Source organism: Brassica napus, chromosome A5, assembly GCF_020379485.1.
Source record: "Brassica napus cultivar Da-Ae chromosome A5, Da-Ae, whole genome shotgun sequence".
Lineage (NCBI taxonomy): Eukaryota > Viridiplantae > Streptophyta > Magnoliopsida > Brassicales > Brassicaceae > Brassica > Brassica napus.
Window position 1 is genome coordinate 28,407,881 of NC_063438.1, and position 13,835 is coordinate 28,421,715.

The following is a 13,835-nucleotide window of genomic DNA, read 5'->3' on the forward strand; positions in this document are numbered from 1 at the left end:
TTCATTTAGAATCAACGTGGCAAGTCATCTAATCATTTATTTGTGTCAAAATATTTAAGAATACAATCAAAGAACTATTTTGTTTGATTCAAAATTAGATCGTTGTTTAGGTTTTGTCAATCCAAGGTTCGGTTTAATATTTATATTTAGGTATTTGTTGAAGAATTTCCACGATTCCCAAGTCTTCGGATCTCAAAATTTTTGTGCTAATTGTGAGAGTTTTTTCAGTAGTTAAAGTTTTGAAATTAATATCGATTTGATTAGGCCACACGCAACATTGTTAAAAATCAATTTCAGAAAGAGCTGTCAGGTTTCACCCCACGTAAACCTTGACAGACCAACCGACGGTGTGATTTGCCCATTTAATTTACATAATTAATATGTGTACTCTTCATCAGATTATATAAGTATATATTTTGAGTCAAATATCAATTTAACGATTAATTACTCATTAGTAACCACCACTAACGTTACGTTATCTACGATAATCAGAGGAGGCAATAATATATTTTAATACTATTTTAAGTTCATATATAAAATTTACCCAAACAAAGTTTGAAATTTGTGAGTATATACTCTGGGTAAAAAAATTCCATCATTACGTTTTTATCTTCAGTCAAACTAAACCACTAATAACATTTTGACCATTTACTAAAATTACGACTACCATTAACTGTCCACAAATTTGATACTAATTTAAGCAAATTTGAAAAAAAAAATATTATACTATTTTGAAAATTTATTTCTTTAAAAATGATTGGTCCCAAACTAGTAATATATATCTTTTTGAATAACGTCATATTTTAATGGAGTTTATATCTTCATTGGATTAGATTACATGATTTTCTATAGAATAATTTTGTTGGCAATTAAATTGTGTGGTTTTAATTGCCCCGCGTCTAAAGATCAACGTCGACGACTCAGTTCCTTCCTACACAAGCGAGCGAGCGAGGGAGAGAGAAACAAAGAGCGTGTTGTATACTGTCTCTTCGGCGTTTTCATCGTTTCTCATCTACCTCAAAAAATAAAACTTCTCATCACTCTAACAAATCTCACTTCTTAACAGAGATTTTCTCTCCTGGGTTTTGGATTTACACAATCTTTATTCTTCTTCTATGAATCTGTTCCATCTTATTATTTTTTCTTCAGATTCTTGATATATGATTCTTCTCCTTGATAGTTTCTATGAAGAAGTCTGTGTCTCCAGTCTCTTGTTTTAGATTACCAGAGATGGTTGAGAGACCAAACACACGGTATCACCGAATGTTCGTCACCAGAATATCGATGATCTTCTTGTTGATATCGATCCTCTCCGTCCTCTCTTGGTTCTTGATCCTTTCTTCCACAAACCCCAACCGAGTTCTTGATCACATCTCAGTCTCAGGACCTACTGATTCCCCTCTCATAATCATCAAGAACTCAGAGAAGTCTCCCCAACAAAACGACGCCGAATTGCCAAATCCTAAAAACAGTAGAGGAGCAAAAACAGAGGAAGTTGTACAAACCCTCTCATGCAGCCAGAAGGTTTCTCCTCCTTCTCCAAGGCCATTGAAAGTCTACATGTATGATATGAGTCCAGAGTTTCACTTTGGGTTATTAGGTTGGAAGCCTGAGAGAAACGGCGTCGTTTGGCCTGACGTTAGAGTCAATGTTCCTCACCATCCTGGTGGGCTTAACTTGCAGCACAGTGTTGAGTATTGGCTGACATTAGATCTTCTATTCTCCGAGCTTCCAGAAGACTCTAGAACCTCTCGTGCTGCGATACGTGTAAAGAACTATACCGAAGCTGATGTAGTCTTCGTGCCATTCTTCTCCTCATTGAGCTACAACAGATTCTCTAAGGTTACCCAAAAGCAGAAGCTGAGCCGAGACAGAGAACTACAGGTTACTACATTCACAACCAAACCTTTTTTTCATTAATTAAATTTTATTAATTCAACCCGAAACCCGGGAATACAGAGCTGATTACAACCCGACTCGAACATAATCACCCTATTTATAAGTTTCTTAACTAGTTTCGCTCGACTCATATCCCCAGTGCATTCAGCTAGCTCGGATTCCAAATCCTAGAACCAAACCTTTGTGTTTATTTTTCTTATTTAGATCTTTACTATGACAGGACAAGTTGGTGAAGTTCGTGACGGCACAAAAGGAGTGGAAGATCTCAGGAGGGAAGGATCATGTAATAATGGCGCACCATCCTAATAGCATGTCCACGGCGAGACATAAGCTATATCCAGCTATGTTTGTGGTCGCTGACTTCGGTAGATACTCGCCACGTGTGGCTAATGTTGATAAAGACATCGTAGCTCCATACAAACACCTTGTCCCATCGTACGCTAATGACACGTCAGGCTTTGCTTCACGTAAGGTCTTACTCTACTTCCAAGGAGCCATCTACCGTAAAGCTGTGAGTGCTTGCTTGCTACACAAGTAATACTTATTTAACCCTAAGTAACAATAAACCTGTGAGTGGCTTGCTTGCCACACAAGTAATATTTATTTCAAAACCTAGACTAACCCTAAGTAACAATCTTGTAGGGTGGATTCGTGAGACAAGAGTTATATTACCTTCTGAAAGAAGAAAAAGACGTTCACTTCTCCTTTGGAAGTGTACAAAACCACGGCATAAGCAAAGCGGGAGTAGGAATGAGATCATCTAAGTTCTGTCTCAACATCGCCGGAGATACTCCGTCTTCTAACCGTCTCTTTGACGCCATAGCTAGTCATTGTATTCCGGTTATCATCAGCGATGACATTGAGTTACCTTACGAGGATGTTCTCAACTACAACGAGTTCTGCATCTTTGTCCGAGCATCAGATGCTTTGAAGAAAGGGTTTTTGTTGGGTCTTGTGAGGAGTATTGGGAGAGAAGAGTGGAACAAGATGTGGCGGAGGTTGAAGGAGGTTGAGAGATACTTTGATTTGCGTTTTCCGGCTAAGGATGATGATGGAGATTATGGAGTTCAGATGATTTGGAAAGCTGTGGCGAGGAAAGCTCCATTGGTGAAGATGAAGGTTCATAGGTTCCAGAGGTTTACAAGGCCTTTTTTGATTTGATGTGTAGAAATAGAATGAAATATAGTTTTAGTTCAACCTAGCACCATCGGTACACTATCTTTTACCATTCTAAAATATTCTTCTCATGTTGCTCAAGATCAAAAATCAGTTTCGCTAATTGTTATTGTTTAGACCTACCTTGTGACATAAGTTACATCTTTATTCATTAGTTATTAGTTATTAGTTACATAACTAGGTATATCATTGGCTTACAATCTTTTGAAGATATAAAAGAAGACATACATTACAATATATGATGTTTGTTTTCTTTTTTCATCCAGAAGTTTCAACTTCCTATTGCGGTAATTTTACAGGCCTAGGCCTTTACAGGTTATGGGAAGGCCATGTGGTTAGAGCTGACACAGACCTTGAGAGATACATATGTCACGAGATCAAACATTGTTTTTTTCAAAGATTGTGTAGTGTAGAGAAGATCAGAGACCATGTTGCCCTAGTCTTCTCTTTCTCTCTCACTTATAAAATAGAAGTGAAATCACATAAGTTTATGGCTGAACAATGTAAAGTATGGGCATTGAAACCCACTTTTTAGGTTGATCAAAGATATGTTTACGCACATACATATCTATATTAGACTATATGATCAAGTTTTGACTGCCACTAACTAAGAGGAAACTGGATAAAAGTGTACTTATGAGAGAGCTAATCAGAAGAAACAAACAATTAAAATAGGGTGAGACTTGTGGGCTGCATGCATAAGGCCAACGAACTAAATAGACAAAAGTTCGATACAGCCATAAACAAAAAATTATTAAAGAGTTACTAATAGTAAATCAAAAATGATGAAAAGAAAAGATAGGTTTCCCTACAAAGAAGAAAGATATTTATTTTGGTTCATTCAAGAAGGAGAGAGACACGAATGCGGAATGCATTTTCAAAGGGACAAGAGATAACACATGGAAGATCGCTGCATGGATTGTGTCTGCGTGTCTGTCTCCATACTTGCATAACGTGGAGTCTCCCTAGGTCCCACCATTTTATCCGTTTAGGTCGAAATCGTAGAAACCAACATGCAAGTCTGTACTTGTTCACTAAGTAAATAGAGACTTATTAGAGATGTAAATACTTTTGCTATAACAAACAATTTTTTTTCTTTCTATTCAAACTATATATAGTGACTTAATGGAAAACTAATAGTAAAAATCTATAATTATTGGTAGTATCCGATCTACATCTACATGGTAAATTTTTCACCACTTCAACTCAACTGCTTCACTACGGGATCACTTGGTTTGTTATATTAATCCGTTTTCACTTATCTCCATGTTATTATTTGATTGTTTTAGGTTTTAGCATGAAACAAAAAGGTATTATGGGGTTCGGAAAAAAAAGAAAGTTTTTTCTCTATGGTAACAGCAGAAGAAGATAATACCTAACGATCGAACGGTGCCGGCAAAAACTCTTACCTAATGATCGAATGGCCTGGATTGCATCCCGCACGAACAACTAATATGATTGGACCCTATAACCAGGGGGGAGCTGGTTACAAACCCCTTTTCTAATTTCCGCTTGTTAAGATCAGAAAATCTAATTTAATTTCGAAATTGGTTAATAATTATCTAATTTCCCAAAAGATGTATGACATTTTCAGATTAATGTGAAAAATCCAATTAGAAGGTTATAAGTTTTGGTATTATGTCATAATAACTAATGACTACGCATATGTAGGACGTTGGTTTCATATTAAAATGGCACTTAGAGGATTAAGAAGATTTGACATTGCGTTATATAACTAAGAACTATGCATATGTGGGATATTCAAATTTAGAGGAAGATAACTAATTTGTGTATATATCTAATAATACACCGACAGGTTGACAAAGTCGGTTTTTACTCTTGTTCACATACGAGTTATATGTAAACAGATACGTAAGTCAACTATACTCGTTTCTGTCTCTATATGTCTATGCGAATAGATATCTAGAAGTTTCAGTTCTATTCTGGCATATTCTCCTAAAAAGAGATAAAGGTAAATATCCGTCTCCAGTCTGTTTTCATTTCTTCATTATTTTCTGTGATTTTTTTTTTAGTTTGTTGAACATTTCACCGAGCTCTGTTTCTCTGTCTTCTATGCTTTTCTTGACGTTTCTGTATTCTCTCTTGAACTGAAGTAATTTCTCACTCAATACTTCATACTATATACTATATACTAATTTCCGAGCTAGAGATGAGTTTGAAGAAACGTTTGGTAGCTAGTTCGATATCATTGAATTTATACTCGAGGATTGTAGTTTAAACTCAACATAAACTTGCATTATTTTATACGTTTCTGATCGATTATAGTAATTGTTTTCTTTTGTCCAAAACAAGTAATTGTCTTTGTATTGATTATTTCAGATTAAAGATCCAAAGAAGGAAACAACAAAACATGAGCACTCAAGGAGAAATGGAGGAGAGGCTACTACGTGTAGGATCAGATGCTAAGGATCGCCAAAGCAACAGTATAGAGAGTCTCTATCTGAGAGCAAAGGTTTGGAGCGAAGTAAGCAAAATGTGGAGAATAGCATTACCTTCCTCTTTGTTCCGCATGACTTCCTTTGGTAGTATCATTGTGGCTCAAGCCTTCATCGGTCACTCCTCTAAGTTGGGTCTAGCTGCTTACGCTCTACTTCAAAGCACATTCATCCGCTTTCTCTACGGTTTAATGGTATACAATACTGCTTGTTTATTCAACATTTTGATATGAAAAAAAGAACTAGTTATAGTTATTAAAATAGAAATAGTCTTTTTAGTCTTTGGGGTGTTAATATACATAGGGCGGTATGTCAAGTGCAACGGAGACCTTATGCGGGCAAGCATACGGTGCAGAACAGTACCACACGATGGGGATATATCTACAACGTTCATGGATTGTTGACATAGCCGTGACCACTTTGTTCCTACCGTTTATTATATTCGCTGGTCCGATTCTCCGTCTATTAGGCCAGAATGTTGCGATCACTAGGACCGTTGATGAGATATACCCTTGGATGATCCCTTATGTCTACAGCTTGATCTTTACCATGACTATGCAAATGTATCTCCAAGCACAAATGAAGAACGCTATTGTAGGCGTTCTCTCGACCTTGTCATTGGCTCTTGACATCCTGGTCACGTGGTGGTGCGTGCGTTTTATGGGGATGGGGATTGGTGGTGCGCTCCTCGGGCTTAATGTGAGCTCGTGGTCTTTGGTGTTAGCTGAGTTTGTGTACGTTTTTGGTGGGTGGTGTCCGTTCACTTGGACTGGATTTAGCACTGCGGCTTTTGCTGACCTGGTTCCTATGCTCAAGCTCTCCATTTCTTCAGGCTTCATGATCTGGTAGTTACTAAGATTTTAGTATATATATGTATATATTTTATATATATTTATGAACAACTTAATTATTTTTTATAGAATACAAATGTTATGAATATATTTATGAACAATATAGATACCAAATGTTATGGAAATGTTAATGCTTCTAATCATTTGTTTTCTTTTATTTCCCAACAGCTTAGAGTATTGGTACCTGAGCATCCTTGTCTTAATGGCTGGTTATACAAAAGATGCTAATACAGCAATCTCTGCTTTCTCAATATGGTAAATTCAAAATCTTCCTAGCCATTTATATCTGAATTTTATTCAAGAAGATAAATTATTTAAAGTAAAATAATCTTGAAAATTTGCAGCCAATACATATATACATGGGAACTCAACATATGCCTAGGCTTCTTGGGTGCGGCATGGTAATGCTCACAAGTTTATTATATATCTAAATATAATAATCTTCAGTCTATATTAAATGATAGGTAATAGTTTTCTTGTGCACATATGTAATTAATGATATCATAGCGTCCGAGTGGCTAATGAGTTGGGGAAAGGAGACGCAGCTGCAGTGAGATTCTCTATCAGAGTGATACTCACAGTATCAACAATAATGGGAGTGATATTCTCTGTTCTATGTTTAGCGTTTAGCGGTCAGATATCGTATTTATTTACTAATAGCAAAGAAGTTTCGAAAGCAGTGGATGATCTATCGATGATCCTTGCTGTATCAATCTTGCTCAACAGCATTCAACCTATACTCTCAGGTCAAGATAACTATATTTATATGTAGATTTGACTGTTTACATTCCTAGTAACTAATGAAAATGGTGATTATTAAAAAAAAAAACAGGTGTGGCAGTAGGAGCAGGGATGCAGAGTATAGTGGCAGTTGTGAACTTAGTTTCATATTATGGAGTTGGTATTCCTTTAGGTCTCATCCTTACTTGTGTTTTCCATCTCGGTGTTAAGGTAACTTCTCTCTTCCTTAATCTTGCTTAGTACTAATTAGAATATACTGTAAGAAAAGTATATTACTAAATACATTTCATTGTGTCTGATATGTAGGGACTATGGTCTGGAATGTTGGCTGGTATTGCGATCCAAACAGCGATATTGTGTTATATCATTTACAAAACTGACTGGGAGTTAGAGGTTAGCAATTACATTTGTTATCTTCCTTGAAGTGGAGACAAATATATGTATAAATTCTAGGAATATTTTGTTTTTGTAGGTTAAAAAGACAAGCGAACGTATGAAAGCGTGGAGCCTGAAGCCATCTCATGAAGAGTCGAATCCTAAAATAGTTGATGAGAGGAAGTGAGAAGTGTTGTATAACGTTGTTCCCTTTTCAAATGTAATATGTGAATATTTTTGGGGGCTAATAATGCAACTCTCGTTGCTATCAGTTAGAAAAAATAATAATTTGCCAAGCAATTTCAGCAAAAACTGATTATTCATTACACTGAATTTCTCAAATTATTGTATAAACACAGATGGAAATTACAGGAAAATCTAAAGTAGATACAAAAGAAGAAAAAATATTATTTGGACAATAGTTTGAAAGCAAGCAAATCTTTAATGCTGGAAACATCCTCCAGGGGCAGCTCATGCTCCAACTGTGCTCTCGTTGATTTCAGAACGTCCTGCCAAAGAAAGATAAAACCGGTTAACAGATAGCCAAACCGAAAAATCCAAAATTGTAATCAAGTTTGGTTCAAGTTACATTGAATTCCATGTAAGAAGCTCGTTTGGCAAGCCATTGTGCATCCATCATTTGGAAAGCTACACAGTAAAGATCATCAAACGCCATTTCGTCTTCCTCCAGAAACTCCAAGAACTTTATCCCAGCTATCGTTGATGGTTTACCTGTAAAGAAGCACAAACATATTTCAACGGGAAGTTATGGAGCTTGATCATGTTTTAAACTTGGTTTCTTGAGCATTTTACCTGATTGGAGATCTAACATTTGTGCCAGCATGAATGAGATATTGATGCCAGCGACTGCGAAAGGATATTCCCATTCGGCTCTTGTTCCATCTTGTTTATGTAACAGTCTATGGAATGCTTCCTGTCATGATGAAAGGAAAGACTCTAGTTAGAATCATCTTGAATCTCTATACTTTCAAAAGAGGCATGAGACCATCAAAGATGTATATGTGAATGGGGGAAACATCACAAACCGGATAGGTCTTTGCAAAGAAGATTAGATTCTCCAATGATATATACCCTCCACCTCTACAAACCAATTTATGAAACTCATCATCAGTAAAATGACTAGTGATGAAGAAGATCCAAATCTACAAAATTGTATACCGAAAATCTGTTGAAGGGTCTGTTCCTTGCCATCCCATCTCCTTCCAGAGTTCAGATTTAAGAGGTGGTAGCTCCCTTTGTGGATATGATAACCTCCATAGTTGTCTAAGTGCATCCTGTAAATCACGCAATTACATAAATCTCGACAAGACTTTTGATATGTGGAGTTAAGATAGCAAACAGAGAGTCCTGAGAACACTTACTTGGTGCTCCATTCGAGATCCATCAAACGGTATTTCTATTCTTCTCTTAATGTTTCTCAGCCTTTCTTCCTATTAAGAGGTAATCAATTATACTTCTCTTAAACATATCATTTGATACATGGTTGTCACAAGATAAGATAGATGCTTTAAATATACCTGCAACATACTAAGAGGAGGTGGCAAATGCCTTCCACCAGAACCTATGTGAGACAGAGAAAGGAACTTCCCAAAGAGCGATCCAGATCCAAAGACAACTTTGGCTGCAAAACCACGAAACAAGTTGATATGTGATAATCCCTTTTTGAAACAATCAATGAGTAATAGTAAACAAGACAACAAACCAAACCTATCCACTGAGCCCATTGTGCAATCAACTGAGAAAAGATTAATGTCCAGTGAACTTGCTGTCTCTTCCGTTCTTCTTCCCAGATATCCTCCAGAGTAAGCTCCTAAGACACATCACAGAATGATGATAATGAATAAAAGGGTTCCTCTCATCTCTCTTTGGAAAGAAAAAGAAAAACACTAACCTCATTGTACGCATCTTTACTATCGCTACTACTTCTCAACAAGGGCTCGCTTAAAGTTTCGGAGTCTGCTGCATCATAACGTTCGTACTTTCTCCCATCTACATCCCCGTGATGAAGCCGTCTCCTAAGAGTCGCAGATGCCATCTTGTAAACCAACACACAGAAGCGAATAAGCCCCTGCATAAAAAAAACATAAATCAGACCAAGCAAACACAACAAAGCAAAACAAAAAAAACATGAAAATTTGAGACTGTCTGAACCATAATGCAGCAGAAAAAAAAAGCCTTTCAAATTGTTAAAGTCTTGGACTTTTTCCACATTAGACCCTAATCATACTATAAAGACAAGATCACAGAACAGAAGAGAGCAAAACAGAGATCAATCGGAGAAAACGAACCCTAATAAGCTTCAAACGGAAACCAAAACACGTGAGACTAATTCAACAAGGGACCTTTTCGATCTAGCAATGCAACTGCACAAAAAGTCACCAACCATTGAATCGTTACAATACTCGAAACATCAAAAACAGAGCTCAATTTTCAATCACAACGGAGATGCCGAAAGATAACAGAGAAACCCCCAAATTCAGATTCGACCTTTTAACCTCAAATCAGAAAGCTTTATCCAAAATTTGTAAGAATCTAAGATAAGATTGAAAGAAGAACAATATACAATTCCGGAAAATGGGTTTGATAGGTTAGCTTACAGGGAACGCGATCTCAAGTGAAAGATGAGAGCTTCCTTGGTGAGAAAGGTAGGAATAAGCTCACGCAAACCCAATGGAAACAGTCTCCGGCAACGGCACAAGAATTTCCACAAATTCTATTTTCTTTTGGTATTTAATTTCTCCGGTTTAAATGTCCGGTCTAATACATCGATAGACCAAAATGAGCCTGATAATATTTACCCGACCCGGCCCAACGTTAGGCCTGAACATTTTATCCGGATTTAAAAACCCGACCAAAACCCAACCCGAAAAATCTAACCTAAAACCGATCAGAATCGATTTTTTTATCCTATTGGATCCGAATGGGGATACCCAAACAACCCAAAAATTTATATAGGTACATATGGATGTTTTATAAAAATTTGGTATTATGAGTAATTTTCTATTTTCAGATTTGGTTTTCGGGTCTGATTTTGGATTTCAGGTAAAAATTTAGATTTTAAAAAATATAATTCGGATAATCAGATAAAATTTTGAATATTTTTATATTTTTTGGTCAGATTTTAGTTCAAAATTTTTTATATTTTTTGAGAATTTAAATATTTTCAGATATGTTCCGTATGTTTAAGGTATTTTTGAGCAGGATACGTCGAACCCCGACTAAATCCGATCCAGAACAGAATCGAATCCGAATCGATAAACTCTAATTATCCTATTGGATCCAATTATCTAATATCTAAACCGTGATCCGAACCAAACTCGAACTGATAGTTTCTAATTACTCTATTAGATATAAATATTTAAGACTTGAAAAATCTGAACTGATATGACCGGACCCGAATCCGATCCGAAAACCGAATGCCCAGGCCTTCGTTCATCATTTCTTCACCAGATCTAATCCAATCCGTGATTAAACAAACCCCTAGAAACCTCTCTCTCTCCGGCACCTTTCTCCGATCAAACCAATGACGCTCCACGCCGCGGTAATCCAGAAGCTCCTAAACACCGGCTCCCACCTCGGCCGCCGCGCGGCCGAGCACCATTTCAAGCAATACGCCTACGGGACCCGCAACGGGATGACCATCATCGACTCCGACAAAACCCTGATCTGCCTCCGCAGCGCCGCGAGCTTCGTCGCCAACCTCGCCCGCACCAAGGGGAACATCTTCTTCGTCAACACGAACCCGCTCTTCGACGAGATCGTCGAGCTCACCTCGCGCCGCATCCAGGGCGACGCGTACAACCACAACCGCTCGACGAACCTCTGGAAGATGGGAGGGTTCCTGACGAACAGCTACAGCCCCAAGAAGTTTCGGTCCAGGCACAAGAAGCTCTGCTTCGGGCCCACGACGATGCCTGATTGCGTTGTGGTGTTTGATGCCGAGAGGAAGAGCTCGGTGGTGTTGGAGGCGGCGAAGCTTCAGATTCCCGTGGTGGCGATTGTTGATCCGAATGTGCCGTTGGAGTTTTTTGAGAAGATTACGTATCCTGTGCCTGCGCGTGACTCGGTGAAGTTTGTGTATTTGTTTTGTAATGTGATTACTAAGTGCTTTGTGGCGGAGCAGATGAAGATGGGGATCACTGCTTGATTGATTGGTTATGAGTAACAAAGTTTGAAACTTTTTTTTTTAGTATTGAATAAGTGTTCTTCAGAATTTGAAGTTCTCACATTTGAATGATTTTGCTGAAAGATTGTTCATTTCTTGGGAATGCTATATAGATTATTTGTAAGAGACATGTTAGGATTGGTCTAGGAAGTTTTGTATTTAGCTTATTCCCTCTGCAACTCCTTGTTTTGCAGTGTTAGTGTTAATCTTTACTCAAATGATTTTACAAGTGTTTATATAGAGCTTTACATCAGCTATCTTCTGTAACTAACTAACAACTTGATTCTTTATACAGTTACAACTATTATAGAGAGCTGTACAGAGAGTTTATATATATTGATAGTTAGAGAGTGTACTGGGAGGTTGGTTATTGCTTAGGATAAGACTCATCAGGTAGACAATCTCTGTTACCATATATGTTCTATGATTCCTTGATATTGTCTATGAAAGAGTGAGCTTGAATTGTACATGAGAGATAGCAACCGTAGATTTTCCCACACCACCCATTACTTCTCCATGATCCATTGACATCAGAGACTCCAAGAGGCCCATACTTATTCCAATCGTCCCTGAACTCGTGATTTAAGCTCACAGAAGAAGAGATGTGACTCGAGAAGAAGTTGAGAACTTTCCCCCTGAATTTGAAAGTTTAAATCTTTGGTATCAAAGAGGCCAAGTTTCATACTTTAGAAAGCGTCACGTGGAAGAGTCAAAGGTCAAACCTTTTTCCCCCAAACACTTTCTTCAATAAATTCTCCGACATCACACACAGACACTCTGTCCCCACTCTGTCACTTGAAATTAGCGAGAGATGTCTTCCGTTGCAGCTAGGGTTTTTTTCAGGGGATGCAGATCGCTTCTAGCTCCTGCATCTCGAGCCGCCGCCACCTCTTCTGTGCTCTCTTCTTCGAGGAGTGTAAGCACTGTCGCAGCTGGAGGCGCCAAGAAGTCGGCGGCGAAACCGAAGGCGAAACCTAAGCCAAAGTCGAAACCAGACTCTCTGACGAAGAAGACGCCGAGGACTACCGGGATCTTCAAGGCGACCCCTGTCTCTCCAGCTCTCGCTCACTTCCTTGGTACCGGTGAAACCACACGTACTGACGCCGTCAAAGAGGTTTGGACCTATGTCAAGTCCCACGATCTTCAGGTTTACTCTTTTCTCCTTTTCCTCTGCATTTTGTGTGTGTAAAGTTTGGATCTTGCATGTAGAAGTTTGATTTGGTGTGGTTCACTTGTGCTTTTCAGATCTCAAAAGCTCTCTCTGTTTTATCCCTGGTTGTGTCTTGTTGTTCTGCCGAAAAAGTAGTTTATTTCTCGAGTCTATTATTATCTACTAATGTCGCAGAAAGTAAACTTTGCTTAGAGTCTTTACACTTATATCTTATTTGCTCTCAGTTTGGTTTATGTGTCGTTGCGACAACTTCATTGTTATATCTTTGTCTGGGAGAGATGGTTGAAGTCTTCAAAACCTTTGTCTTTTTTTGCTTTACGAACCTAAAAATAGCAAGGAAAACAATCTTTTAGGGGTAAATGTGAATGAGGTTGTTAGAGAAGCACCAATTAATCACAATGATTCTTTCTGAAGTATTGTGGTGAATGTTGTTTTGTAACAGAATCCTGCTGACAAGAGGGAGATCTTCTGCGATGAGAAGCTGAAGCAAATTTTCGAAGGGAAAGACAAAGTCGGGTTTCTGGAGGTCACCAAGCTCTTGTCCACTCACTTTGTGAAGACTGCTTGACTCTTAGCTCAACACGGAAGGAAGAAGCTCTTGTTCTCGTTCTTAACGTTGTCAAATAATCTATTAACTCTTTTGGTACCTGTTTAAAACGATTGTAAACATGGTTTGACTTGTGAAGAAAGTGTCTTGACATCAAGTTTGCAAACTATTTATCTTAATCAAGTAATCAACTACTTCATTTTTATTAACATTCCATTTACTTACCATTCGATCACAAATTATAGAATTAGTACAAACATTGGCTCTAAAAAATTATATTAATTTCTATGTGATAATAATTCGTTTTCAGATTTTTTTTTCTGGAATAAAACATTAATGAACCATTAATTAACAATTTTCTCAAATAATTTCTTTTAAGTTTTTGTCATAAAATAGTTTTCAATGGAAAAAAGATCAAAATAACTTATTTTTC

The 13,835-nt window shown here is 37.6% G+C and overlaps 5 protein-coding genes across 8 annotated transcripts; 4 read left to right on the plus strand and 1 right to left on the minus strand.

The window, feature by feature from the left end:
* Positions 1–903: 903 nt before the first annotated feature.
* Positions 904–3,178, plus strand: LOC125609168 (probable arabinosyltransferase ARAD1). The gene is made up of 3 exons (XM_048780239.1): positions 904–1,884; positions 2,120–2,410; positions 2,542–3,178. Exons 1-3 carry the CDS (start codon positions 1,186–1,188, stop codon positions 3,058–3,060), a joined length of 1,509 nt encoding a protein of 502 aa, XP_048636196.1. The 5' UTR covers positions 904–1,185; the 3' UTR covers positions 3,061–3,178.
* Positions 3,179–4,912: 1,734 nt separating this feature from the next.
* LOC106416537 (protein DETOXIFICATION 24) lies at positions 4,913–7,838 on the plus strand. Of its 2 annotated transcripts, none has more exons than XM_013857452.3 (9): positions 4,913–5,047; positions 5,416–5,725; positions 5,835–6,376; positions 6,551–6,637; positions 6,727–6,783; positions 6,890–7,128; positions 7,215–7,333; positions 7,430–7,516; positions 7,596–7,838. In XM_013857452.3, exons 2-9 carry the CDS (start codon positions 5,447–5,449, stop codon positions 7,683–7,685), a joined length of 1,500 nt encoding a protein of 499 aa, XP_013712906.2. In that variant the 5' UTR covers positions 4,913–5,047; positions 5,416–5,446; the 3' UTR covers positions 7,686–7,838. The 2 variants fall into 2 exon arrangements, with proteins under 2 accessions (XP_013712906.2, XP_013712907.2); XM_013857453.3 differs by lacking the exon at positions 4,913–5,047 and adding an exon at positions 5,060–5,188.
* On the minus strand, positions 7,771–10,235 carry LOC106416538 (ELMO domain-containing protein A). 3 transcript variants are annotated; one of them, XM_013857455.3, is made up of 10 exons: positions 10,117–10,235; positions 9,411–9,587; positions 9,227–9,329; positions 9,037–9,140; positions 8,881–8,949; positions 8,678–8,793; positions 8,545–8,599; positions 8,312–8,432; positions 8,088–8,230; positions 7,771–8,007 (listed from the first exon to the last, which is right to left on the minus strand). In XM_013857455.3, the coding sequence occupies exons 2-10, from the start codon at positions 9,552–9,554 to the stop codon at positions 7,906–7,908; spliced, it is 957 nt and encodes a 318-aa protein (XP_013712909.2). In that variant the 5' UTR covers positions 9,555–9,587; positions 10,117–10,235; the 3' UTR covers positions 7,771–7,905. The 3 variants fall into 3 exon arrangements, with proteins under 3 accessions (XP_013712909.2, XP_048636197.1, XP_013712910.2); XM_048780240.1 differs by lacking the exon at positions 10,117–10,235 and adding an exon at positions 9,903–10,092; XM_013857456.3 differs by lacking the exon at positions 10,117–10,235 and adding an exon at positions 9,808–10,031.
* A 670-nt stretch (positions 10,236–10,905) lies between these two features.
* LOC125609169 (ribosomal protein S2, mitochondrial-like) lies at positions 10,906–11,937 on the plus strand. Its single transcript, XM_048780241.1, has one exon. The coding sequence runs from the start codon at positions 11,043–11,045 to the stop codon at positions 11,664–11,666; it is 624 nt and encodes a 207-aa protein (XP_048636198.1). The 5' UTR covers positions 10,906–11,042; the 3' UTR covers positions 11,667–11,937.
* Positions 11,938–12,440: 503 nt separating this feature from the next.
* Positions 12,441–13,607, plus strand: LOC106416599 (protein TRI1-like). The gene is made up of 2 exons (XM_013857520.3): positions 12,441–12,831; positions 13,298–13,607. The coding sequence occupies exons 1-2, from the start codon at positions 12,496–12,498 to the stop codon at positions 13,421–13,423; spliced, it is 462 nt and encodes a 153-aa protein (XP_013712974.2). The 5' UTR covers positions 12,441–12,495; the 3' UTR covers positions 13,424–13,607.
* The last annotated feature ends 228 nt before the right edge of the window (positions 13,608–13,835 follow it).

Coding starts and splice junctions, on each gene's coding strand:
- LOC125609168 (XM_048780239.1), top strand. CDS start 1,186: ATGAAGAAGTCTGTGTCTCCAGTCTCTTGTTTTAGATTACCAGAGATG. Junction 1,885..2,119: donor GCCGAGACAGAGAACTACAG/GTTACTACATTC, acceptor TTACTATGACAG/GACAAGTTGGTGAAGTTCGT. Junction 2,411..2,541: donor GAGCCATCTACCGTAAAGCT/GTGAGTGCTTGC, acceptor ACAATCTTGTAG/GGTGGATTCGTGAGACAAGA.
- LOC106416537 (XM_013857452.3), top strand. CDS start 5,447: ATGAGCACTCAAGGAGAAATGGAGGAGAGGCTACTACGTGTAGGATCA. Junction 6,638..6,726: donor ATCTCTGCTTTCTCAATATG/GTAAATTCAAAA, acceptor GAAAATTTGCAG/CCAATACATATATACATGGG. Junction 7,129..7,214: donor CATTCAACCTATACTCTCAG/GTCAAGATAACT, acceptor AAAAAAAAACAG/GTGTGGCAGTAGGAGCAGGG.
- LOC106416538 (XM_048780240.1), bottom strand. Junction 8,950..9,036: donor CTCCTCTTAGTATGTTGCAG/GTATATTTAAAG, acceptor ACCTCTTAATAG/GAAGAAAGGCTGAGAAACAT. Junction 8,794..8,880: donor GATCTCGAATGGAGCACCAA/GTAAGTGTTCTC, acceptor CGTGATTTACAG/GATGCACTTAGACAACTATG.
- LOC125609169 (XM_048780241.1), top strand. CDS start 11,043: ATGACGCTCCACGCCGCGGTAATCCAGAAGCTCCTAAACACCGGCTCC.
- LOC106416599 (XM_013857520.3), top strand. CDS start 12,496: ATGTCTTCCGTTGCAGCTAGGGTTTTTTTCAGGGGATGCAGATCGCTT. Junction 12,832..13,297: donor TCAAGTCCCACGATCTTCAG/GTTTACTCTTTT, acceptor GTTTTGTAACAG/AATCCTGCTGACAAGAGGGA.